Source organism: Coptis chinensis, chromosome 3, assembly GCF_015680905.1.
Source record: "Coptis chinensis isolate HL-2020 chromosome 3, ASM1568090v1, whole genome shotgun sequence".
Lineage (NCBI taxonomy): Eukaryota > Viridiplantae > Streptophyta > Magnoliopsida > Ranunculales > Ranunculaceae > Coptis > Coptis chinensis.
In genome coordinates, this window is record NC_141458.1 from 95,934,640 (window position 1) to 95,961,128 (window position 26,489).

The window sequence follows — 26,489 nt, forward strand, 5'->3', positions numbered from 1 at the left end:
ATTTTGGTTTAAATATTTGGACCCTCGGTCCCTCGGCACAGTCACACAACATGTTAATGTGCAGGATAATTATTTGTCTAAAACTTTATCTGAATGATTGTGAATTTAATACCAGTCATTATAATTTTGCTAATTGACAAATTGTAGTTTGTACTTAATTCTGGATTTGTATCTTTTCTATCTTGGGGTTATACTAGCATTCTAGGGCAATGTTATTAGCATGTGCGCTACATGGTTTCTATAACAAAATTGCCAAGTAGCTACGCTTCTTTAAAAACAAGGTTTTGTTTTATTCAATTCATAATCTCCTAAACGGGTAGATCATCAGTTTCTGAAATTTACGGATGCACGCTGAGATGTGTGACTGAATTAATTGAGCAACAATTGATGCAATCTTTACACAATATCTTTAAATCAAGTCGCTTCCTGCAAATGATGAAGAAAAACATGTGGCCAAATCAAAACGTGAAAAAACCTACATATGCCAAATGATGTCAAAACTTTTTTCAAAAGATTTTAACCATATCAGAAGATTAAGTGGACAATAACGTCAACAGATAAAATGTTTTTTAACATATCACAACATTTTCATATCGACGTCTTCCAGGTGATCATACAGTAAACATAAGAGAACAAGCACAAACCTCTTTAAGATGCCATCTCTGCCTGAAATGCAGAGCAAATTCCTCTTCCTCAGCTGTTCTCTTCTAGGCAAAAGGACGAGTTGGTTGCTTTCTTGCTAGAACGTACGCCAATGCTGCAAGGGCAGTTGTTGCTGGCTGAAGAAGTTGTTCCTCAAACTCGACCCCTTCCAGTTCCTCGAGATCCTCATCCAACGCATCCTGTAATGACAATAACTTTTAGAATCTTTTGTAGACAAAATGATACAGAATGAAGCATAAAATACTAAAGAATGGAAGAACCTCATAAAAATCGATCTGCAACTGCATTGATTGGAGCTGACAATGCTTCTTGAATCTGTTTCATATTCTCTGTCAGCTCATTCATCTCACCCATTGTCTTGTAGACATCATCAATGTTACTGGAGGAAGAGAAGAGAAAAACGATTTTAATCTCTATGGTCATTTAAAATAGCTAAACAAATATGTGCGTAAGATAAACCTCTTGAAAATACAAAAACTACTAAACTAAAAGGTTGGGATATTTATTAACAACCAAAGGTAACCGCAGGCAAAAGTTTAGAAGCATAAACATTGTGGAAGTGTATTCAAGACGTGAGATTGGCCACACACAAGATAACTATGAAGAAAGAAATTGCTTAAACTTGCTCTAAGAGGATAAACATGGGTAATAGTATGCTTCTAAACTTGTGATATAATTAGTCATAAAACAATAATTGGTCACAAGAACTTTGTGCAAGAATGCAGAGATTGTAATTATCAAATCAATTGAGTGTTTCTACGAAAGTAGATATTCCAGTGCTAGAGCAACACCCTGTTGCGTCATAGATCAAATTATGACAACTTCAATATGTATGTGAGTGGATGTGTGAGTGTGTGCAAGTAGAGGGGTGTGGATGTTACACTGAATCATTAAGAGGCTAGGGGGTACTAAGATTGAACAACTTTTCCGTAGATGTAGCTTCATATGGTTTACTACCCAAAGGGAGACAGAAAGAAGGAACCATGTCTAAATCGTTTTGAGGAAACTCACGATACATGCTAGAGTTCTTCCAGAGGAATACAGGACCACAGCATATGGGAGCAGTGGAAACAGAGAGAAAGAAAGATCAGAATCGCGGCTTTGTAAAACCTCAAGGTCTACATCATTAGATCTAATCGACCTCTTCCAATTTTTATTTTTTTTTTCGGTCAAAGTTATATATTTGTATTAACACGGAGAAGGAGGAAACAATTATAGGATGAGATACCCCATAAGGCTATAATACAGATTCCAACAAAACAAAAGACAGGCCAAAGGCCATAATGAAGTGCAATGTTTGTACAAAAATACAACTTTGAAGTATAAGCTGTGTATCTACAATCTGAACAACATGCTCATGTTCTATGGATAAAATATTAACATTGCACTCAATTGAACAATTCAATAAATAGGTCTAGGTCAACCAAAACAAAAAAAGAGAACGAGTTGTTGCACATATATTCCACTATAAGAAAGCACAAGGAGAACAATAATAGGAAAAAATATATAGATGGAAACTAGAGGTAAAAAGTAAATCATCAATGTTAAACAGGACATACGCTACTTTCTACATAGTTGCTTTCAGCATAGCCTTCATCACAGTTGTAATAGTTCTCAAAGCATCAATAGTCGCAATTTTGGCTTTTGCACCTTCGAGCATTATCACCTAAAGCACCGAAAACATAATTTTCAAAATATAATTCATCAAGCATTTCCAAGAGCATCGGATATGTGTGATGAGAAAACAACTAAAAAAGTCAGCTGAAAGTTAACATAGCAACCTACTCAAGAATACGTTGTTGAAAATTTTCAAAATGCTCAATTTTATATTCATATAACCTCGCTCTTCCTCTTCAGACATTGTATTGCAGCTACATATTAACAACAAAGTAGAGCATTAAAAAAAATAAACAACATCGTATCATCATGAAGACAATACGAGGAAACACATCATTGAGACTATAATTAATAAATGGTACAATAGACCTATTCAATACTAACTTGGGGTGACTCTGATTTAGTGAAACTGCTTTTATAGAAAATGTAAAGGCAATGCTGGTAATTTGCTACCATTAAAAGTTAGAAGAAACCAAACTTTCACTGGATAATATATCCAAAATACTCCACACAATCCACCTAATTATTCACTTGCTTTTTTCAATCAACTATATAAACATGTAATGCTTTCTTTCTTTTTATCAGTAATATAGAAACATATAAATAATCAGATGAGGTATCCTTACAATGTACCGCATTTTCCACTGATAATAATAAGCATTAGCAAACTAATACAAAATTTTTTTGGGAAAACCTATTTTCCTGCTTCACATATACAGTTTCTAGGCTATTGCTCCTGTATTTTTTGGAATTCAAATCAAAGACACTAACTAATTTTTTATTGTTTTGTGAATTACAGACTTAATTTGCATATATAGTAGAGAAGTAAGTGCAACACTAGATTCTTTAGTTATACCTCTTTTGTTCTTTGCTATGGTAAACTCCTTGGCCTTTTCATTCTCTACAGATGCCTTCTTTAAAAGGACATCCACCTTTTTCTCTTGTATTTCAAGTGTCTGCACAACAACAAGCAAATATGAAACAAAATAAAAAACAACAAACAAGCCTACTGTTCAAATTATATAAAAACTTTAAGCTCAAGTTTCTTTACAGCTTATCCAGGCAAAAGTTCACGTGCACAGAATAATATAGATAACGGCAACAATTCATCTAATCCAACAAAAAAATCTACTGAGTAATAATTAATTAATTAAAAGCTTGGTCATCGAAAGTAGATCGTACCTCATTTAACTTATCCAGCAAAGTTAAAACATTGGTTTCCTAATTAGGTATTCCAGGTATTTGCATAAACATGACGACTTATTTTTCTACGCCTCCAAAAAAAACTATTTCTTCTGTTCAAACAAAACATAACAAAATTAGTGACAAAATAAAGTAAAGTTTAAAACTTTAGGAAAATTAATCAGAAATTGATACCTGATTGAATTGGAAGTGAAATTAATTAGCATTTTAAGGAGAAGGATAGATTTGGAGGATTGATTGATTTTGTATTGGTGTGAGTGATAGTGTTTTTGAGGAAAGAGAAATAAGAAAGCGATTTGAAGAAGGAGACTAGAGAAAATTAGAAACACAACTTATAAGTAAGTGAAGTTGCCCGCAAATATTTTGAGATTTGATCAAGTATTATCGGGTGTATAAAATTAAATCCCTGCAACCATTCATGACTGGAATATCTTTTTATTATTGTCAATCGCGATGTATGTTGACGGTGGATGAACAAGGTAGTAGAATTTAATCCTTGAAACCGTTTATATTTGCAATTTGACTATCACAAAAGGATTGTTGGACTCTTGTGTTATTTTTACTTTTGTGGGCTTCGAACTGACCAATAATTTCTCTCCAAGATATCTAACTACTTTCTACTTACCACTTGCTACCATACGCTCTGTTTGATTCGATGCAAGCAAGTGCAAATAACAAATGGGTACAATTACATCCTAATGCCATTTCAAGAAATTGCAATGACAATTCACTTCACATGTTTGGTTAGAGTAGTGCAAAAGCACCCTGCATCATCTTTTACATGTTTTTATTTATTAATTTATTTAATTTTTTTCATCTTCTTCACAAATACATAACTAAATAACCATAATATTTTTATTTTTTTTATTGGTAAGCCTGTTTTAAATAAGATCAATAACTCTTTGATGCTGGCGGGGTTTGAGTCCCAGACCTCTGGTATCATCACCCAAAAATTTTACCGACTTTGCTAGTCGGCACCTGCAGCTAGATGATTTTCTCATGATTTTCTCCTCTCCATCATTCCAAATTCTAAATACCCACTTTAAGATTAAAACAAGTCTTTAAATTAATAGTTCCATGCATAGTACAAAATATCCCGATATTTGTCGATATCTATCCAGATTTCAGAGAAAGATATATAAATATCCCGATATGTTCAGAGATATATACAACTGTAAATATCAGCGATATTTCAACGATATTTTCGATATTTGCGATATTTGGGGATATTTGGGGATATTTGGAGATATTTGGCGATATTTTGTATATGTAACAATTTTATTTAATATTTACCATTATATTTCAAATAAATATAAATAATATATCATAATATATTAAGAAATATCCACAATATCCACGATATTTGTCGATATTTTGAATATATCCACGATATTTGCATGTGAAACAATGTCAAATATCCCCAAAGAGAGAGATATATCCACGATACATATCCATAAATCAGAGATCGATAAATACCCATATCCTGATATTTTGTACTATGGTTCCATGTAAGTATTGAACATGAACAGTTTATGTTCATATCTCATCCTTAAAAACTACCTAGAATCTTTTTTTTCCTTAATTTTTTCATTCAAATTTTTATCTAATTTCCACTGAGATTCAACAAAATTAGTTGATTTGAGTTGATTTAAATCTTCATAGAGAGGAGATTGAGATAGATCGAAACTTTTCTTTGATGGACCTACGAAAAGACATTGATGGAGCTACAAAAGAAGAGAAAGAAGAAAATTGGAAATAGTTGCAAGGCCTTTTTTGCTGCAACTGGATAACTCCTGACATAGCTACTTATACGGTGCACATGAGTGCAACTTGTTTTCATAACTGTCACTTTGCATTAGTGGGCCAAACACTAGTAAATAGGTAGGTAGTGGGGAATGGGTGCAAATGCATCCCATTACATCAATCATTAAATTTATATTTATCTATTTGTTAGACAATTTCTATCAGATCAAAACCTATTTTTGTGTGGGCAACGATCATTAAATCAAGATAATGAGTCTTTTAGGATCATTTGGAAGACTCTAATTGAGGATTAACTAGTTTTGGATTCAACTTGAAATATGAATTTCAATTAGGCAAGTGGTGACACCTCAAAATCGTTATCTAACCATTAATTAAAGTGCTACCTGTGTTAGATAATATAAATTTTATGGCATTTTTTTAATGATAACAATAGTGAGAATTTTCTTTCAATGGGGATAAGCTAAGATTTTATTTTATTTTAATTCTTATTTTATTTTTATATTTTTTTTGTTCGTTTAAAAAATACTCAAGTCTGAGCAGGTGTACAATAGGTGTAAAAAAAGTGGCGATTAATAGGACTGGGATCAGTTGCTCGATTTATTCCGATTAATAGGGCGATTTAGTACAATAGGTGTAAAAAAAAGTGGCGATTAATAGGACTGGGATTTGTTGTTTTATATTTTTCTCATGTTATATATAAAGTTATAGACCAAAAAGCCTACAGTATAGAAAACTTAATTTAAACCAATTTCTCTGAGATATAATTTTAGCATAGTCATGGGCACCTTTGTGTGTTTGATACTAATATATTGCCCTTGTCGTACGGCAAGGAAAAGCCCAGTCCATACAGCATTGATTTTTAAAAAATTGCAATTGAAGCCCAGTCCCACAAAAGTCCAGCAGAAACCAATCCGAATCTCAGCAACCCCCCCCCCCCCAATTAGGATCTCATCAGCACTTCTAGATGCTCCACGTCTTAAACAAAATCCAAAAGTTAGAGATTGGGGTGGTTGGCCCCACACTTCCCTTCTTTGTTATATAGACTAGTATTTGCCCATGTCATACGACATTATACGCTCGCCTGGCCCCACATCTGCACGCATCCCCCACCCCAAATTGTCACGATACGTCGCCTTCTTGACGCCATACGCCAAGATCCCCTTTCCGTAACCCAACAACCTATAAAAGTTCAGCCTAAAAACAGTCTACACTTTTTTGTGTGGGGTGGGTGAGATGAGAAAAACTTTTAAACTCACCCCAAAAAACATATTAACTCACCCTAGGAAAACAATCTAGTGGCTATGGTGAGGGGGTGGTACAACCAAATATCACCTTATGAGATGAAATTTGTCGTCCCACTCTTCCCTTCTTTGTTATATAGACTAGTATTTGCCCTCATGCATCAGACTTACATTTCAGACATTTCTGGCCAAGCTTCTTCATCCCCCCCCAGACTACAAATATGCGTCTTTCTTTGGTATCCACACACATCCGCCTAATACGGCATATATCGCCAAGACCTTCGGCCCCTACTAAAAAAATCTCCAACCGAAGTCCGACTTAAAAAACTCCAATCGAAGCCCAATTAAAAGCCGGACAAAAAAACCCAACCAAAATCCACTAAAAGTCCAGCCGCATTTGTTAACTTCAATAATGATACAACACTCTTATTCCACACTATTAAACAACCCACACCTCATAAGCCTTAGGATTTGCCACCTCATAAACTAGATCCAAAAGTTAGAGGGTGGTGACACCAACTTTCTTTGTTAGATAGATTTTACATGTTTTTTATTTAACTTATGTAGGAGACTATTAGTATGACCCTACTAGTCAATGGTTTAAAATCCTCACAGCTACAACAAGAGTACCGTAGTAAGAAGGGGGGTGAAATAACCCAGCTATCCCCAATCTAAAAGGAAAAATGAAATGATCCATGTGCAGTGCTGATCAAACTTACTTGCATCTGGAATATCAGGACACACCGTGATAGTTTGCTGCATTTATGGGCATGAGATGAACCAAAAGTCCCCAAACATTATTACAAATACTAATAAGTTATGAATTGTATGAAGGCCCCCGCTTCAGATATGTATTGTTTTTTAAGAAATTTTTACTGACTCAAGCAACATGTTTTGCTTATATAAAATTATTATCAACGCACTGCTAAAAATTATTTTTAATGTGTCAGGTAACAATTTTTTTGGAAATTTGGGTTACCAACGCGCGGCTAAAATCAAGTTTTCATACCATCTCAACAATTGTTAAATTCACAACCAAAATACTTATAATTATAACAGCAAGTTAGATGGGACGAGTTTCCCCTCTGACTTTTTTTATTTTTTGTTAATGAAAATTTTGAATATCAACAGCGCCTCTTTCTTTCTTTTTTTAAATGGTTTTATTTGGGAAAGACAACTTGTCCTGCCTAAAAGCTTTTTATTTTTTTAATAATGAAAACCTCATATTTCAATAGCACGCTGTTTTTTTTAAAAAGAAATGGTTAGTCTCAATATCAAACCGGATAATTTGTCCCGTTCCAAAAAAAAAAAAATTAATTTCAAACTGGAAAACTATACCGTCTGGAAAAAAAAAAAAAGAGAATTTACAAAAAAAAAACGAATTGATAATAACAAAATTTTAGCAATTTTTTCTGACACAAATTGCTGATGTGTCACAATTGTTTTTAGGGCAGCGCCGTTGATGATGCTCAAACATTCTGAAGTACCTGAATCAGCTTAGTTTCATTCCATTTACGGAGCTCAATTGGCAAGAAGTCGAATCGCAAATTTGTTTGAAAGCACATGGAAAAGGTGATAAACATTAAGATGGGGTGTTTTCATAACTTAGGACCCTACCATTTGTACGTTAAATAAATTTGATGAAAACGGTCATAGGAACGTTATACAAAATTACAAACGACTAGAAAGTCAAGAAAAGAAATAGAACATATCTGTTTTGAAATTGAATTGTTCACAGAATAAAGATTCTGCCAATCATAGATGCATGTGAGATTAATCATTAACAACTAGCCGTCACAATAACAACTAAGAACGTGCTGCTAATGTCAACCGTACACGTGGTAACTATCTACTGTTCATTATGAGCTGAAAAGCTGCAAAACTCTCTTATATTAGTTGTCAGCCAGTCTGGGAGCTTTCACAGATTCTTCTAAACTCGGTGTCTCCATCTTTTGAAAGCCAAATCCAGTTTCCAGGTTCTCAATTGTACTGTTAGAGGGAAAGAGAAGAAGTTTTGAAGCAACTAGGCTCTTCTTGTTTTAATGGAGTCAGCGAGAATTTCATTTCCAGTCATGGCTTTATGGGCTTTTGTAGTGGCTCTGGTTTTCTCAACTGCTATGGCTCAAAGCCCTGAACCTGCAGTTGCTCCTACTAGTGATGGTTTGTTTGCCTGAACTGAACTTGCTCATTTTGTTTATTTTATTGTCAGTTGTGAGTCTCATTTTACAAGAAAATCTTCTTTAAAGTTTAAACATCCAAGGCCATCACCATGTCCTTCCATTCAAAATTTCTCATTTGATTATAAAAGATTATAATCTGCATTGTATATTAAAATTGATCACGATTGTCACCTGCCTAAGAGGCAATGCACTTAGTTCACATAACAATTCTCGAAGTCGTAGTACATTGTTGTGCTTCTTTTAATGGTAACTAAATTGTTGTGCTTTTAATGGTAATATGATCAATGGTAACTAAGTCAGTAGAATTCCACTCGATGTTGTAATATGATGCCAACTAATATCCATTAAGATATACAATCAAAGAATTTCCTACACCTCAATGTCTGATCAAGGGCATCGACTCTGGAGAGACAATCTTATTGCATTCCGTACAAATTTTGTTTACAAAAAGGACAATCTTATTGCATTCCATACAAATTTTGTTTACAAAAGGGACTGAATGAATGTTTTATGCCTATGGTTGGAACATTATTAGGACTTCTCTCATGTTGCTTATAATCTTCTGGTTGCAGGGGTTGCAATAGATCAAGGGATAGCGTATGTACTGATGTTTGCAGCTTTGCTCCTCACCTATATCATTCATTAGCAAGATTCTGAACAGATGGATAGAAAGACTAGGCGCCTTTAGTCACATTGTTTTGCAATTGATTTCCTCAATTCTTTGTAGTTTGTTTAAGAGGGACTATGTAACCCTTACTCTATTCTCACATTTTTTATTCTCCTTCCCTTGTCACCTCATATGAAAACTGGTTTGAATTTTGCTATTGTGTTTCAACTTAGTCCCTTAGAGAAAAGGATATTTATACTACTGTGTAGGAATTGAATAAAAGACACTACGATCTTCACCAAAAACATTAAAAGACCCTACGAGGTACTTCACTTGGAAACAATTGGAAAGAGAAAAATTAACCACAACAAATATATCAGGGGTTCCAAAGTCTCTAAGTAACATAAAATACAACTGAGACGCTCGGAGCAACAATTTTGTAGCGTGCTGTTAGTCGAGGTTCTCGCCTCATTTTCAAGTGGAAAAATATTGTTAAAACAAGAGAAATAACATTCTCTTCATTGTTTGGCATGGAATTGGAAGTCAGATTAAGACTACAAGTCCTATTCCATTTTCAGGAAAACCCACTCAGCCGCCCTCTCCTTTTTGAGTCACTTACAATACCAGAATCTCTCCCCTCCCTGAACAAAAGCCCTTTTCAGTAAATCTATACGCCTTTGAAACCCAATCTGACACATGGCAGCATCGGTTTACCATGGTTTAAATAGGGCCTGCATAAACAATTTTTCATAGTGAAGTAACAAACTTCTACATAGTAATATTGCCCAGTATCAGAAATCGCCAACCTCAAAATCCATGAAAAAGGAAGAAGACAAAAAAAACTGATTCTTCTCTCCTTTCTGTCCGTCTTATCAAAGTTTGATCTGCCTGCCAGTCTTCTACGACGTTGAACGTGTCATAATTTTATTTTGGTTTTAATAGCTTAACCCTCAGGGCAAAGGGTAGTCACACAACATATTAATGTGCAAGATAATAATTTTGACTTAAATTTTACCTGAATGATTAATAATTCAATACTAGTCATTATATTAACTAGTATTACTGCGCCCCAAATCCATGGAAAAAGGAAGAAGACAAAAAAAACTGATTCTTCTCTCCTTTCTGTCCGTCTTATCAAAGTTTGATCTGCCTGCCAGTCTTCTACGATCAAAGTTTGATCTGCCTACCAGTCTTCTACGACGTTGAATGTGTCATACTTTTATTTTGGTTTTAATAGCTCAACCCTCAGGGCAAAAGGTAGTCACACATCATGTTAATGTGTATCCTCTAGATATTCAAGTGAGGGGGGAATCCTAATTGGCTCATCTAGTGGGGGGTAATACTAGTTAACCCTTATAATTATGCTAATAGACAAATTGATTGTAGTTTATAGTTAATTCTGGATTTGCATCCTCTCTATCTTAGGGTTATACTGGCAATCTAGGACAAAAATGCTAAGGAGCTACGCTTCTTTAGAAACAAGGTTTTATTTGATATTCAATACATAATCATCCTTGACATTACCTATAGTGCATCACCGACTTCATCATATAAGTTAGTCAGTTTCTGAAATTATAAATGGTCAAGATGCATGCTAAACTAAACTAGGAGTAAGGCACTTCATAAAACATAACAAAGAACTCATCAAATGTTAAATAAAAACACATTTCAGTAACTCCTTCCAGTAGGATACAAATTATAAAAGGCAGTTTACTTTATGAAACCTATACAATCATATCCTTACTTGCGAATGCACGCTAAGACGTGTGACTGAAGTAATTGAGCAACCAGTAGACTTCGTCGCACAATCGAAGCAATCTTTACACTATATCTTTAAATCAGTGTCTTCAAGACCTGCAAATGGAGAAGAAAACAAGTAGCCAAATCAAAAGGTGAAAAAACCTACACATGGCTAATGATTTCATAGCTTCTTTCAAAAAAAAAATCAGTATATCATATGATTAAGTTGGCAATACCTTCAATACATCAAAAGTATTTTAACGTATCACAACATTTTTTCATATCAACTTCTTCCATGTGATCATATGGTAAATATAAGAGATCAAGCACAAACCTGTTTAAGATGCCATCTCTGCCTGTACTTCAGCCAATTCCTCTTCCTCAGCTGTCCTCTTCTGGGCAATAGGACGAGCTGGTTGCCTTCCTGCTGGCACATACGCCGATGCTGCAGGGGCAGTTGTTGCTGGCTGAAGAAGTTGTTCCTCCAACTCGGCCCCTTCCAGTTCCTCAAGCTCCGCTTCCAACTCATCCTGTAATGACAACAACTTTAAGAATCTTTTGCAGACAAAATGAAACAAATTGAAGCATAAAATACTAAAGCATGGAAGAACCTCATCAAAATCTGCAGCTGCACCGATTGGAGCTGACAATGCATCTTGAATCTGTTTCATATTCTCTGTCTGCTCATTAATCTCATCCATTGTCTTGTCGACATCATCAATGTTACTGGAGGAAGAGAAAAGAACAAGGATTTTAGTCTCCATGATCAATTAAAATACATGAACAAATATGTGACTAAGGTAAACCTCCTGAAAATACAAAAACTACTACACTAAAAGGTTGGGATATTTATTAACATCCAAAGGTAACCCCAGGCAAAGGTTTAGAAGCATAAACATCGTCAAAGTATATTCAAGACGCGAGATTGGTAACACACAAGATAACCATGAAGGAAGAAATTGCTTAAATTTGCTCTAAGAGGAAAACAATTGCTAATATTCTGCTTCCACATTAAGATATAATTTGTCATGAAACAATAATTGATCACAAAAACTCTGCAAGAATGCAGACATTGTAATTAAAAAATTAACCGAGTGTTTCCAGGAAAGTAGAGATTGCAGTGTTTGAGCAACCCCCTGCTGCTTTATAGATTAAATAATAACAACGTTAATACATGTGAGGGGGTGTGTGAGTGTGTGCACGTAGAGGGGTGAGGATGTAAAATTGAATCATTAAGAGGCCAAGGGGTACTAATATTGAAAACATTTTCTGTAGATGTAGCTTCAGATGGTTTACTACCCAAAAAGAGACAGAACGAAGGAACCACCTAGATCTCTCAATCGATTTCAGAAAACTCACAATACATGCTAGAGTACTTCCAGAGGAGTACATGACCAAAACCTATGGGAGCAGTAGAAACAGAATGACTAATACAGATCATAATTGCGGCTTTGTAAAGCTTCAAGGTCCACATCATCAGATCTAATCGACCTCTTCCAATTTCTTTTTTTTTCGGTCAAGGTTATATATTTATATTAACACAGAGAAGGAGGGAAGAATTATAGGATGAGATACCCTATATAATACAGAAGAAAACAAAACAAAAGATGGGCCAAAGGCCATAAACTTTACACAAGCCAGCTCAGCAAGTAACAAACTATGCTTTGCCCATCATACAGATAAGGTCTTTGATAAAGTTCTAAGGAATATTTTAGGAAGTTTCTATTATTGTAAACTCATATTATAATATATATATATTGAAGTGATACAAGGCCGAATCCTCTTTTTCTATGTCCTCTCCAAAACTTCCTCCCCATTAACATTAACTGTCTTCTAAAATAGAGTTCAAAACTCTAATTTAGAACAATTTTCGTGCAGGGTTTTTTCCACTCACATAGATCACTCTACATGAGGTTAGTCATTAGTGGCATTGCTCCACTAGAGCCACAATAATGTAATGGCTAAAATCCAAACAGGTCATTAGTGGCATACCGAAAACTTAAGAAGTCATCCTACCAAAACAGTGAACCCCCATTGACACCAACCACGTATACACACCTAGCAAAGAGAAACTTAATAATGAGGTGCAATGTTTGTAGTCACATGCAACTTTGAAGTATAAGCTGCTTATCTACCATCAGAACAACATGCTCATATTTTGTGGATAAAATAGTAACATTGCACTCAATTGAGTTGTTCAATAAATAGGTCAGGGTCAACAAAAACAGAAAAGACGGCGAGTTGCTACACATATATTCCATGATAATAAAGAACAAGAATAACAATAATAGAAAAGTATATAGATGAAAACTGAAGGAAAAAATTAGATCATCCGTGTAAAAGGGGACATACGTAGCTTTCTGCATAGCCTTCATCGCAGATGCACCAGTTCTCAAAGCATCAACAGTCTCAGTTGTAGCTTTTGCACCTTCGAGCATTATCATCTAAAACACCAAAACATAATAATAATCCATCAAGCATTTCAAAGAGTATTTTATGTGTAACTAGAGATAACAACTAAAAAACTCAGCTGAAAGTTTAACATAGCAACCTGATCATGAATACGTAGTTGAAAATTTCCAAGTTGCTCGATTTGTTGTTCATATAGCCTCTTCCTCTTCAGGCACTGTATTGCAGCTACATATTAACAGAAAAGTGGAGCATTAATGAAAAATACACAACATCATGGGCGGAATACGAGGAAACACAACACTGATACTATATTAATGAATAATACATTAGACCTGTTCAATGATAACTTGGGGTGGCTCTGATTTAGTGAAACTGCTTTTATAGAAAATGTAAAGGCAGTGCTAGTAATTTGCTACCACTAAAAGTTTGAAGAAACCAAACTTTCACTGGATGTTTTATCCAGAATACTCCATGCAATCCACTTAATTATTAGCAAACTGATACAGAAAAAATTAGGGATAACCTATTTTCCTGCATCACATTAGACAGTCTCTAAGCTATTGCTCCTGCATTTTCTGAAATTCAAATCAAAGACACTAACTGAACTTTGGAAACATAACCTATTTTATTGTTTTGTGAAGATTTAATTTGCATATATAGTCGAAAAGTATGCACAACAACGAATGAAGTGAGCACAAAAGACTCTTTAGTTATACCTCTTTTGTTCTTTGCTCTGGTGAACTCCTTGGCCTTTTCAACCTCTGCAGATGCCTTCTTTAAAAGGACCTTCTCCTTTTTCTCTAGCATTTCAAGTGTCTGCACAACAGCAACAAGCATTATTACACAAATATGAAACAAAGTCAAAAACAACAAACAAGCCTAATCTTTAGGCATTCCACCTTATATATAAACTTTAAGCTCAAGTTTGGTAAAATTATATTTACACATGTGCACAGAAGTGTGTCATCAGTTTTTCACAGTGAGTGTTTAATTTATTTTTTCCCCTCCTTACTTTTAACTATCTAGTGCAATCCCTACTAATATAGAATAAAAGTAGTAATCCAACAAATTCTACTGAGTAAACAAACAAATCGAGTAATAATAATCAATAAAAAGGATTGGGAAAAGGAGATCGTACCTCGTTTAACTTATCCAACGTAGCTAAAGCATTGGTTTCCTGCTTGGGTTTTCCAAATATCCGCGTAAACATGATTGCTTTTTTTAATTTTATACGCGTTCAAAAAACACTTCTTTCTTCTGTTTAAACAAAAACATAACAAAATCAATTACAAATTAAAGTAAAGTTTGAAACTTTATGTTAAAATTAATACCTGATTGAATTTGAAGTAAAATTAATTAGACTTCGAGGAGAAGGATAGATTTGGAGGAGTGATTGATTTTTTATTGGTTTGAATGATGGTGGTTTTTGAGGAGAGAGAAACAAGAAAGCGATCTGAAGAAGGAGACAATTGAAGACAGAAGGTGCGAAGTCAAGTCATCATTATGCGCTAATCTTTTTCAGATATGATATTGTGTAACCGGATGAGACGAATTAAACCCCTGCCAACCATTTTCATCCATGGACTAGAAGTTCTTTATCTATTACTGTCAATCTCGATTTATGTTGACGGTGGATGAATAGTGATGTAGGGATTTAATCCTGGAACCCGGTTGACTTCACACACAGATTGATCGATGTTTCTTACTTGCTTGATTGTGGATTCTGTTTGTTGGACTTTTGTTGTTTTTCATTTTATGGGCCTGGTTCAAGTTGATCCAAGATATCTAACTACTTTCTACTTGCCAATCTACCCTACTACTACTATTATACGGTACTAGTTTTTGAGCCCGTTCGGACCGTTTTCATAAAATTGATTTGATTATTTGTAATATTTTTTGAATTATTATGTATCAAAAAAATTTAATTATAGAATACTATAATGATTCGTAGAAAGAGCGTTGAGGCATAATAATATAGTATTAATAAAATGAAAAAAATAGCTCAACAAACATAATTAATTTGATTTATGACCAAACCACTAACAAATCCTAAAATTTAAAAGTAGAACATATCTTTCTTTCATGCACAAATTCAAATTGGAAAAGTCATTGAACTCTTAAAATTTAACTGTCGGCGACACTTTTTAATTGATTATATTTTGACAACCAGCCATTTTTTCCCCCCCTAATTTACACTTTAATTCATAGGCGGAACATGTTCAATTCACATTTTGTGAAAACAGAATTATTTTTAATTTTAAATTATTTACTTAAATTACATAAATTGGCACCCTTCATAGAACGGGAACCGTTTTCATATAATTGGTTTTTTTTTAATTCTTTTTTATCGAATTATTATGTACCAAAAAGTTTTAGCTTTAGAATATTGTAATGATTCAAATATCGTACTTTCCCATTCAATACTCAGTGAGTTCGTGAGTAGACTGAATAATCCATCAAAAGATGCCTAACATAGAACGGGAGTAGCCACGTTGTAGCTTCTACTAACATGATGATATGTTAACAGGCCAGTTGCCCTCTCAAGACAACAACAATACAACATTCAAAAAATTAAATTTTCTAATACAACCTCCATATTAGCCCACACAAACAATGGACCTTATCATAATTATAATGTCAAAAAGATCGAATAATTATGTAAATTCATATATGTAACAGAACCCGTTTATTTAACAAAATCAATGGGAATTCAATTAATGACAAAAAAAATTATGTAAATTACTCATTTAAACGGAACCTGTTCACTGAATATATACTTTTTTTCATTTTATTATTATGTATAACAAATCTTACTTCTAAACTATATTGAAACTCATACAATAAATTAATTTATCAAAGTTTCCAACGCCAATAATTTGTTATAAGCTGGTTGGATTCTCATAGATCACTTATGAATTAAAATAATAATAATAAATAATATATATATATATATATATAATAAATAAATAAAGAAAAAAAAATAATAAGAATAAGAATAAGAAAGGAATTCAAGGAGATTTTGGAAGAAGAAGATAGGGTTTTTTAGCACGAAGGTGAATAGGGTTTTGTTAAGACTTTCCTATTTTGAGTTGTTGCAGTTTTTTTCTCCAGTTTTTTCCGTTCCTGATTTATCACACCACCAAAACATAAGGTTTGAGATTTACAACTTCTTTGGACCAGAAGCATTCATTTAGCTCCTCCTCCCACTCCAATAATAGCACCACCAAACACGGATCACTACAACATAAGCGGTTTTCTGCAGTGCCATATACCGTCGCTAAAAGTCCTAAAAAGCATTGCAATAGACCAATTGCAACGCCAAACAGGACGTCGTAAAGGCACTGCTAAAAAGTGGGTCACAAAAGATAAATTGCAACGCAATGTATAGCGTTGCAAAAGCTCCCAGTCTTTTGCAACGCCATTGGTCATTGCTACTATTGAATTTATCAATGGGCTTTATAGTGTATTAAAATGTCAAACTTTTTGACTGTGGACTAAAATACTGTTTTTTTGTATGAATGGGCCGTATTAAGATGTCCACATTTTGGGCCCATTACTTTACTTAACACGTGGGGTCACTTTCACCACTTCCAAACAACCTATCTCTTGCTACATTAATAGTGGATGATCTTATGACTAAGTGACCTAAAAGTTGCATATCATTTATTTTGTTAGCAATTTATAATTTTGATTAATTGATCATTTTTTTTCCTGTTAGTTTAGATGAAATGTGATCATTTGAGCTCAATTGTTTAATGATAATCAAGTGCGTGGGAACAAAAATTTTAGAAGTTGGATATACAGAAGTTCAGTAATTTGTTAAACATGTTTTTAGCAAGTGCAAAATTAAATTGATAAGTATTTTATTAAATCTAACAATTCAAGTCTGAATATCTTTGGCAAAAAAAAAAACTCACACTTTGAGGGGGCGAATATATATGCTTGATCTCAAATCTTAGTTGCTCAATATCACAACTATTTAGCTAGATTTGAAGTTACTCTGACCAACACTGAAGCATCCTTATCATAGGAAAGTTACATACAACTACCTGAATGACAATGTAAAGAAAACTACAAACATATGACCTGTATTCCAATTTTATATTCTGCTACAAAGGTTGGGAATGCACATGCACCCCATAGGTTATGTTGCTCCTTCTCACGATCATATCATCCACAACCTATAGCTATGGCTCCTTTCTATCACTGCTAGAGAAAATAAGTTTTATATTATACTGGATGGTGAGCTCATCATGTCTATCCTTGCCTCTTTTATCACATACGCTTCTAGGAGTTCCTTCCCAAATAATGTTAGCCCTCACCGTTGTACCATAGTTGGAGTTCCGAGTCACGGACTAATCACCATGAATTGCATGAATGCATTTTACACAGAGGCCATGCGGAGCTGGAAGTCTTCAAAAGGCATACCGAAATATTAGCCAAAGCAATTGAAGACCTGCCAAAGCAAATTTATAGAAAAACATTTGTTCTAGTCCAACACTCCCATTATACAGTTTAGGAAAACTAATTCGTAGACCGTGTTGTTCAATTATTATTTACAACCTTAAATATCATAATGTAGTCTCACTCTCAGTCTCTCAGATCATATTCAAGTAGCACATAGAATGAACAATGCATACCCCCATGCATATAAAAGAATAAATGCTTTAATTCATTCAATGTGTGTCTATATCATAATGCAAGACATATATTGTATACTAAATCACAAAGTTGGACATGGTTAGGTCACATATTATGACCTTAGACAAAGCACAAATGGTCGTGTCATACCTCATTCTCAAGTCCATGTCCATGCCCATGTGCGTGATCACCATGACCCTTCCAAGGATGTCTCCAGCCCTAATGAACAAAAGCACCATATAAGAACAACTCAACCCCAACAAACAACAAAAAAAAGGCATAGGCGGGCAATAACAAACTAAAGAAGCTTACAAAAACCAAAACAACATTCTTGGTGTAATGTACTCGGTCTTTATTTTGTAATCTCTTCAACCCAATACCCAGTATTTAAATAAATAAATAAATAAATAAATAAATAAGATAAAATTGAATGATCAAATTTCTCGGTTGCAAACTTGCAATGAATGAATTTAGTTGTCATTTAAAATCCGGAACTTTAACTTTCATTAAGTAACTAAAAAACCCCACATCATACCCAGAGAATATGAAATTGCTTGACAAATCCCACAATTCCATTGTTCATTCATTATGTCATCATACACTCTTTGCTCCAAGAGACAGGTAAATTATTATTAAAGTAATCCGCCAAAAAAAAAGATATAAATAACATTAAAAATTATGACAGAATATACAAATGGGACAAACCTCAGAAAAATAAAGGGAGATCAGCATAGTCAATATAAATTTGGTATATCTTACTACTCAACCGACCTATGTTATATCAACGACATGAGCAATAGAGATGAATCTAACACCAAAAGCGCCCTACTTCAAAACTTGTATACACCAATATAACATATATCGACCATGGTTATCTGCAAACGTGTAAGACTACTTGTCAAGATTTTGAAGAATAGATTAAAGTAGGATGTTTGTAAGAAAAATCAAACCGAAATAAATTGCTTTATATTTAATATCGATTCAGACTCTTTTAACTTGAGAATAACTTTTCAATTGAATAAGCAAGCTAGACAAATAATGACCAACAATGAGCAATCTAGCTATCATGTTTGGTAAGCCTAAAAAAATTCAATCCTATATACACCAAAGAGTCTGCTCATCAAACATTTAAGTGTCCAACAGACCAAGACCACAAATTCTTATCAAAGCATTGTTAAAACTATCTGGAACCCATCACAGGTCTCATCCCCATCCAGCCATCCCCATTGACATATCAAGTACCTTCTAGTTAAGCCCTTCAACAATAAATGACATTACAACTACCTATTGTAACACTAAGACATTTCTCAAAGTTATGTTTGAGATACACTTAAGATCCTCAACGAGATTAATTAGTCACTACTATCCTCACTACTTTTGAAGGCAAGAGACGGATACCACCTGTTGATACTTCATAGAAACAGTTACTGCAAGATGATACCCCTACACACGTGTGTTCATTCTCGCACCACACGCCACAAAATAAACTCCCTCGGTTTTTTATTTCAAAAGACGCCATCATTTACAGATACAATGGCTATTTTCTTCTTTCTTCTCAAAATATATTCATTAGACATATTTGATGTAGCTTGAAATATTTATGAGAAGCTAAACTTAAACTATAAACATTGTTATCAACAGCTCTTCATCTAAAAGCTAGACTTAGAGCTTCTATACACTCAAAGCTGATCAATATACTTCTCATAAACCTATAGTATGTATGTAACATGAGTGCCACAAACCATGAATCCCTATTTAAATTTATTCACAAAAAGTGCATAGTGAAAGAACCTAGGACCTTTCTCCGATAGTACGAAATAACTTGGTGAAAATATCTTACACATCATTGTGGATTATATATATAATGTAGAAATGTGGTTTTAAAGCTCTAAAGTTTAAACTAAAATGGCTAACTATAGAATTTCCCAAACATATTCATGTCAAATGGTATACTCTACAGAAATATAAAAACGAAATTGAAAGCATAATTTTAGATCTAGAAACAGGCAATTAGCATTACTTGCTATTTCTAAATAGCATAACTATATGGAAGAGATGGAATTGACTTACTCTATTGCAATATTTCCACCAGGGCCTCCATATTTGCAATGCACATGGACTGCACTTCAGCCTCTCCTCTATGCATAATATAAATCAATAGAAATCAAGTTACACAAAAATCCAAAGAATCAAAATTTACAAACTCAAAGAATTAATTTAGGTATTTGAAAAAATAATGTTATGGTAGAACCAATGAAAATCAGAAGAGTGCATATCCAACATGCACAATGGCGCTTATCATCAAGTGACGAAACAGAAGATCTCCATGAACGAAAAATTACACTATATCATTCTAAGGAGTTCCTTTCAGGTAGTTGGTTCGGCCGATTTCAGATACACATCTCTTCCTAAAAAAGAATTGTGAGAAAAATAGAGACGCAACTGCCTAGAAAAGAGAATATAAAAGCATAGCAATCAAATAAAACACATTTTCTTGGCTTAGTAGCTACACAATACAATATCACCTCTTTTGCTTAAAGAACAGTAGCAAACCACAAATAATTAAATATCTTAAATCATTTCTTGAAATCTTATTTAATTTTCTAATTGGATATATCACGATAAAATGTTGTTAACCTTGACGATATCTTGGTAGTTATTATTGTTTGTTCTAGTGGACAACTGTATAGTGGAAAAACACAATTTCTTCATTTTTGGTATATAGTTTGTTGATTACATGTGTTCAGTTACCCTAACATCCCTGAATTAATAGCACCTTTTTGAAGCATTCAACACTAACATGATCAAGAACAGATCTAAGAGAAAAAAAAATGGAAAAAGAAATAGGAAAGCACACAATCAGTCCTGCGCATTGAGTCCATAATACCGTGCTAGTGCCTAGGATTGTGTTATTCAGTGATAACATAATTTATGGTTGTACGAAGGTTTCTGAATATAACTAAGACAAAGGACTACAGACCATAGCATGTTTTGATATATTTCCATGTAAACATGTTGTACCAACTTAAACACTTTGGTCTATCCTATCATTCCTATGCTATATGAAGCGTGAAATCATATCGGAACACTGGGAGTCTGGGACCATGGCCAGTGTACCTGATGTTGCTGATCTAATTAAAATGGTCCATCCATATATAAGGAGGGTTTGCCATAGATGGGACAGTCTTAACTACTATTAAGAGTATGCTCAAAAAATCTAAAGGGGTTCCTGGATCTAAAGGAATCCAAAAAGGATAGAATAGCCGGACTGTGATCATGCAACTGCAACTCCTCAAATATGACATGTTAAAGGTTATAAGATGCATACCTACTCGAATTACGATAACAAATTGGATTCATTAAAAGAACCTTTAGTGTCATACTATCCCTGGCACGTACAAAAGCTTTTTTTTTTAGTTTTTCAAGTTCTTTCTCTATGCTAAGTTGCTATAATGCATGAAGTTTCATTCACAAAAAAATGTGCTTAAGTTTCCATTCTATAACAATTGACCGAGCTGCTCGTCCTATCTCTTTCTAAGATACTGTTAGAGCTTATGTCTGTAAGAGGGGCTTCCACAATGGTTCCCATGTCTAATGGATATGGCTTCCATTGCATGATCCCACCCTTATAGTTTCTTTCTTGCTCGACAATATATATATATATATATATATATATATATATATATATATATATATATATATTTTTTTTTTTTTTTTTAAATCTGACAGTATCTAATACCTAGTAATAAAATTCCAACTTGAGTTGTGCATATTAGGAATAATAACCGATGACCAAACATTAACATTCAGTAAAATAAAAATTGCCACATTATAAACAGAGTATCAGAGAAAAAGGGGTAAAATTTGATAAGGTGAAAACACATAACTACTTGTATACCTGAAACTACATGAACAAAGTGGTGGATATATGAACATGAACTACAACAATGTATGCAGAGAAATAAAAGAACTGTAGATAGAAAAACATACATACATGACTAATTACCTGATCAAGGGATTTCACCTTTCAATTGTGGCAAGTTCAACGAAGTGCAAACGATTCCAAGCAATATGACACCCGCCGATAGCAAAATCAAATGTCGATCAATTTCAATTGATGATTTACCATAAATACTGTATTGAGATATCAAACAATGCACTTGCGATAATTGACACTGATTAATTACATAAACATAAAAGATGAAATTAAAGTGGGAACTATTAATCAAATAAAAACTCTGAGAATCCAGAAGCTCTCGTAATTGGTGTGTATGTTGTGACCAAAGCTAAAGTAAACACTTAATTGATAACCTAAAAAATAGATGGAGAAAACACTTCCAATTCTAAGCATGGTCCTTTTTCTCAAGCAAAAAAGAAAGAGTGCAGTAGCAAATAGGCTAGAGAAGAAAAAAAGATACTTATGAGAGGAATAGGCGAACATTATATATCTGATTTGAAGAGAGTCTCCCGCTTATTATTTAAATTCGATTTGTCTAATATATATGCTGGGAAGAACCGATCATTCAAAGCCCCTTCTTTTTTATAGAAGTGATGGAAAGGGAAGAAAGGTTTTTTTTATGCGATGAATTATTTTTTCTTTTGGGTCTAAGTGTTTAACTTTTCGTGGGGTTTTTGGTTTAAATCGCAGGGTTTGAACATAAACAACGAAGTAAAACAGATTGTTGGGAAATATTTGAACACTAAATATTTGTAAAGAAAGATGTAAATATTGCGAGCAACTCATCACTAAAGAGCCACAAAGAATGTAATGACTCAGTCCAGAAAGCCATCAATCTCTAGGTTCAATTAAAAAAAAAACTAAAAATCATACACGGACAATGCAATGAGTAAAGAGAGCTTTTTTGTGTGCTTGAATTTATTCCACATAACTAACTTTGAAGAATTAGCATTCCTTTCTTCCAACTCAATCCATTCCTTTCATTAATCTTTTTGATTACTGTGTTAGAGTCAATTTCTTTCAAATGATTCGAATGAGGCATGAAGATGCAAGCTAACGAAAACAGAAGTAAAATCAAAGCAATACAAAACAAAGCAAACTATAAATTACTTACATGAGATTTACGGTGACAGTCGAATTGAGAGAGAACGCAAGAGAGTTTAAGAGGTGAAGTTTAATTAATTTCTTGGTTGTTGAGAACAGCGGATTTGAGATCGAAGGGTCCATTTTCTCCATTACGTCTGAAAGTTTATTGCTTTTTTTTCTTTGGAGAGACGAAGGGTGAAAAGAAAGGGTTTTGGGTTTTGTTTTGTTTTCTTTGCGTCAACGAAACAAAAGGATTCGCCTAAATTGTCGGGAGTAAAAAGGGTACTTAAAATTTGATTACGTGGACACTCTCATAGTGCACCAAAAGTGACTGCTATTATATATACTAGTTTTTGAACCCGTCCTACGAACGGGTGCTATAAAATCACAAAATCTAGTTTTTTTAGCCTTAAATTGCAGCAGTGCAGGAAATACTCAATTAATACACCCAAATTATAGTTACTCACTAATTCCTATAATATACACAATCATAATATGAGAAGTTAAACTTAAATATCATTGCGATATCTAGGATTTATAATTCTATATGAGTATATATACCTTCCTCAGAAATTATTAATAAGTATAATTTGGAACTCGTAATTGCATTGATGCCAAATTGCTTCCATATAAAGAAATCTCCATAGATCACATATAAGAGATGGGGTATTTAGTCCTGTGACATGTAGATGAGAGAGATAGACATGGTGGGAGATGAGAGAGAGGCTTAGAAATCGGAAACTTTTGACTTTTGACGAAGGGTTTAGTTATTTCCTACTTAGTCTCCTGATTTCTTGTAATACCTTTTTTGCAATATAACACAAAAATCCATATCTTTGTTGGAGTATGGATATATGTGAATCAATATAGAAGAAACTGTGTCATTCGATGGGGCGAGTATGACGAAATCTGCAACAAACAATGACTCGATTGCTTATACTCATCATCAGCATCTATATCAAATCCATAAAAAAAAACCTTCTTAAGAATAAACCTTGATGTAGTAACTTAAGGTTTGATTGCTCATCATCTCATCAATTGCAAATCTTCGTATAATACAAACGATATATCAAAAAACAAACGGGGATGAGCAAATGAGGCATACTTGATACCTAAATTCAATGAAAGATCGAGCTATGAGGGCAATGAATAGATGGATTGACTGAATCTCCACTGATGACGTTTATATAACTGAATTCAATGAAAGAAGAAGATTCAGTGCATTAAACAAAACAACAACAATGTAATTGGGAACAGAGACGGAGTGAATTTTAATGAATGCTTTTGTGGGTTTTGTTAATACGTAATACATAAGAATGAAACAATCAGTTAAAATTAAACTTGGATTGGGAATGGGAATGTGAAGAAGCATGGATAAGATGTAGCTAAATTTGGGAAAACCTAAAAGTCGATCATTTGGGTTCTGCTCATATATAATGACAATAAGGTTTTGTAGTAAACTTTTGGTTTTGTCCCTCACTGTAACTTAAGTTCTTCTTTCTACCATTACAACTATAGCCTATTGTCGGATTCAAAAATAAAATTACTGATCAAGAATAGAAACTAACCTCATTCATAAATATAACTATAAATCTATGATTTAAATTGGCCTTTGACCTTTATAGCAAAGAAAAAAATTTACAAAATTTGCCATTTGCTTTTGCATTTTATGAAGGAGCATTCACATTTGTTTTCCTCAAAACTTGTGAGCCTCATAAACTTTTGATTTGCCCAATGAAGCTCATCTCGCTCCCAACTGCCAAAAGCTAAGCTGGTTCTCCATCTTTCAGAACCTTTACAAAATGAAAACGTGACATATCTTTCAATTATTATAAGCAGAATAAATGATCGACGTAAAACTGTAAGAAACCAATTTAGCCAACTTGATCACTGTTCCACTAAAGCACTAAATAGATCTTCGATCAAACCCCATTCTTTTGTGCAAACAATTAGTGAGAGAGGTAGATGACGAAAGGAGAAGATAGAAAATGTATCTTGTATGGGAACATGGAATCGATATGTGTGTCCATGTAGACACAATCAACAGATATAAGGAAGACAATAACACATATAACTAAATAAAACAGAAACACCTACCACTCACATATGTATGAAGCAAATTGAACGACACAAAAAACAATACTATCTTCTTCTTCGTCACGTCGAGTTCTTATTTGGTTTTATCCGATCAATTTAGCGGCTTTCGAACTTGTGTTGTTGAAGATACGCTTTCTTTATTGAAAAATTTGGTAAATATTCAAGCTTCTAAATATATCGGAGTGTATGACTTAGATTAGAAAACCTTCAAGGTTAAATTTTGTGGAACTCTCACATCGCAGTTTTTTTCTCCTGATTTCTTGTAATCAACTATGAGACGTGGACACCCTCAGAGCGGTCCAAAAAGGACTGCTATTATATGTAGCATTAGTTTTCGGTAAACAAATTATACTAATTAAATTTACACAAATGTTTGACTCTCTACCTATAAGAGCACCTGCTCATAATCCTTAAATCAGTTAATAAAGCAACAACAGAAAGTAAAACTAAGAGTATCATTTTATTTATCCTAAAGTAGATCGCCAATGAACATATGCACACATTATGGAAAACTTTGATTTTTATCCATATGCCTAAAAAGATGCAATTTTAGATTAATAACTACAACAAACATGATATGTACAAAGAAGAAGACTATTCAGAGCTCAAACATGGCGGAAGGAACTTTTTATGAGGAGAGAAGTCTGTCTTGGTAGGGAAGAAGAGAAAAGTGGGAATACGTAGGGTTAATGGGTATTGTATTGCCTTTTCTTATTTCTTGTAAATCCCCTTTGTACGATAGTTTCCTTATCTAAAGTTATGGCGTTGACACCCCCAAAGAGCTCAATAACGGGCATGCTATTATATATATCTCTACTGTTTCCTAAAAATTTTTGATATAATAATAAAATTCGGTAAAATTTGTTCCATCATAATAAAAGCCATATAAGATGTTCAGATGAATGGTTAAAAAGAAAAGGTATCTCTTCATTGGGGTTGGGAAACTCAATCTTCCTGTCAATTCGTCCAGAGGAAAGGAGTGCTTATCCAATATATCAATTAAATTTGTAGCCATTAAGACCTAAGATAGAACAACACAATAATGTGTTACAAATAATAAGGTGCTAAACTACTACCTTCTTGTCTAATGGACCAAGCAAGGGTGTATGAAACTTAAAAGAGCAAGGAAAACCTTTCCTTTGTTTGCTGCTTCAAATCCATCCTGCTGATTAAGAAGCTCAAGCACTTCATTGTCACCATTGCCAGTCCCAGATTCCATTTGCATATCCAATGCCTATTAATTTCATCCATAAATATGATTGACGGAGCGTGTTATCTAT

General features: G+C 33.8%; 1 protein-coding gene, 2 long non-coding RNA genes and 1 pseudogene across 4 annotated transcripts; 1 reads left to right on the plus strand and 3 right to left on the minus strand.

Annotated features, from left to right (window-relative positions):
* Positions 1–266: 266 nt before the first annotated feature.
* Positions 267–3,534, minus strand: LOC147511866 (vacuolar protein sorting-associated protein 32 homolog 1-like; annotated as a pseudogene). Its single transcript, XR_015219532.1, has 7 exons — positions 3,463–3,534; positions 3,137–3,236; positions 2,445–2,534; positions 2,223–2,329; positions 924–1,042; positions 645–842; positions 267–426 (listed from the first exon to the last, which is right to left on the minus strand). The product of XR_015219532.1 is annotated as a vacuolar protein sorting-associated protein 32 homolog 1-like (transcript).
* Positions 3,535–7,990: 4,456 nt separating this feature from the next.
* LOC147511867 (uncharacterized) lies at positions 7,991–9,487 on the plus strand. Its single transcript, XR_015219533.1, has 2 exons — positions 7,991–8,648; positions 9,241–9,487. It is a non-coding gene; the product is annotated as an uncharacterized LOC147511867 (long non-coding RNA).
* A 1,393-nt stretch (positions 9,488–10,880) lies between these two features.
* Positions 10,881–14,920, minus strand: LOC147511868 (vacuolar protein sorting-associated protein 32 homolog 2-like). Its single transcript, XM_086603480.1, has 8 exons — positions 14,759–14,920; positions 14,566–14,684; positions 14,144–14,243; positions 13,567–13,652; positions 13,368–13,459; positions 11,627–11,741; positions 11,350–11,545; positions 10,881–11,129 (listed from the first exon to the last, which is right to left on the minus strand). The coding sequence occupies exons 2-7, from the start codon at positions 14,635–14,637 to the stop codon at positions 11,354–11,356; spliced, it is 657 nt and encodes a 218-aa protein (XP_086459606.1). The 5' UTR covers positions 14,638–14,684; positions 14,759–14,920; the 3' UTR covers positions 10,881–11,129; positions 11,350–11,353.
* A 2,494-nt stretch (positions 14,921–17,414) lies between these two features.
* On the minus strand, positions 17,415–22,354 carry LOC147511869 (uncharacterized). Its single transcript, XR_015217089.1, has 5 exons — positions 22,075–22,354; positions 20,139–20,206; positions 18,604–18,676; positions 18,219–18,287; positions 17,415–17,883 (listed from the first exon to the last, which is right to left on the minus strand). It is a non-coding gene; the product is annotated as an uncharacterized LOC147511869 (long non-coding RNA).
* Between the last annotated feature and the right edge of the window lie 4,135 nt (positions 22,355–26,489).

Excerpts from the sequence above, each read along its gene's own strand:
- LOC147511868 (XM_086603480.1), bottom strand. The coding sequence starts at position 14,637 with ATGTTTACGCGGATATTTGGAAAACCCAAGCAGGAAACCAATGCTTTA. Across the intron at positions 13,460-13,566 it reads AACTACGTATTCATGATCAG|ATGATAATGCTCGAAGGTGC; the intron begins GTTGCTATGTTA and ends TTGGTGTTTTAG. Across the intron at positions 11,546-11,626 it reads CAGCTGCAGATTTTGATGAG|GATGAGTTGGAAGCGGAGCT; the intron begins GTTCTTCCATGC and ends TTGTCATTACAG.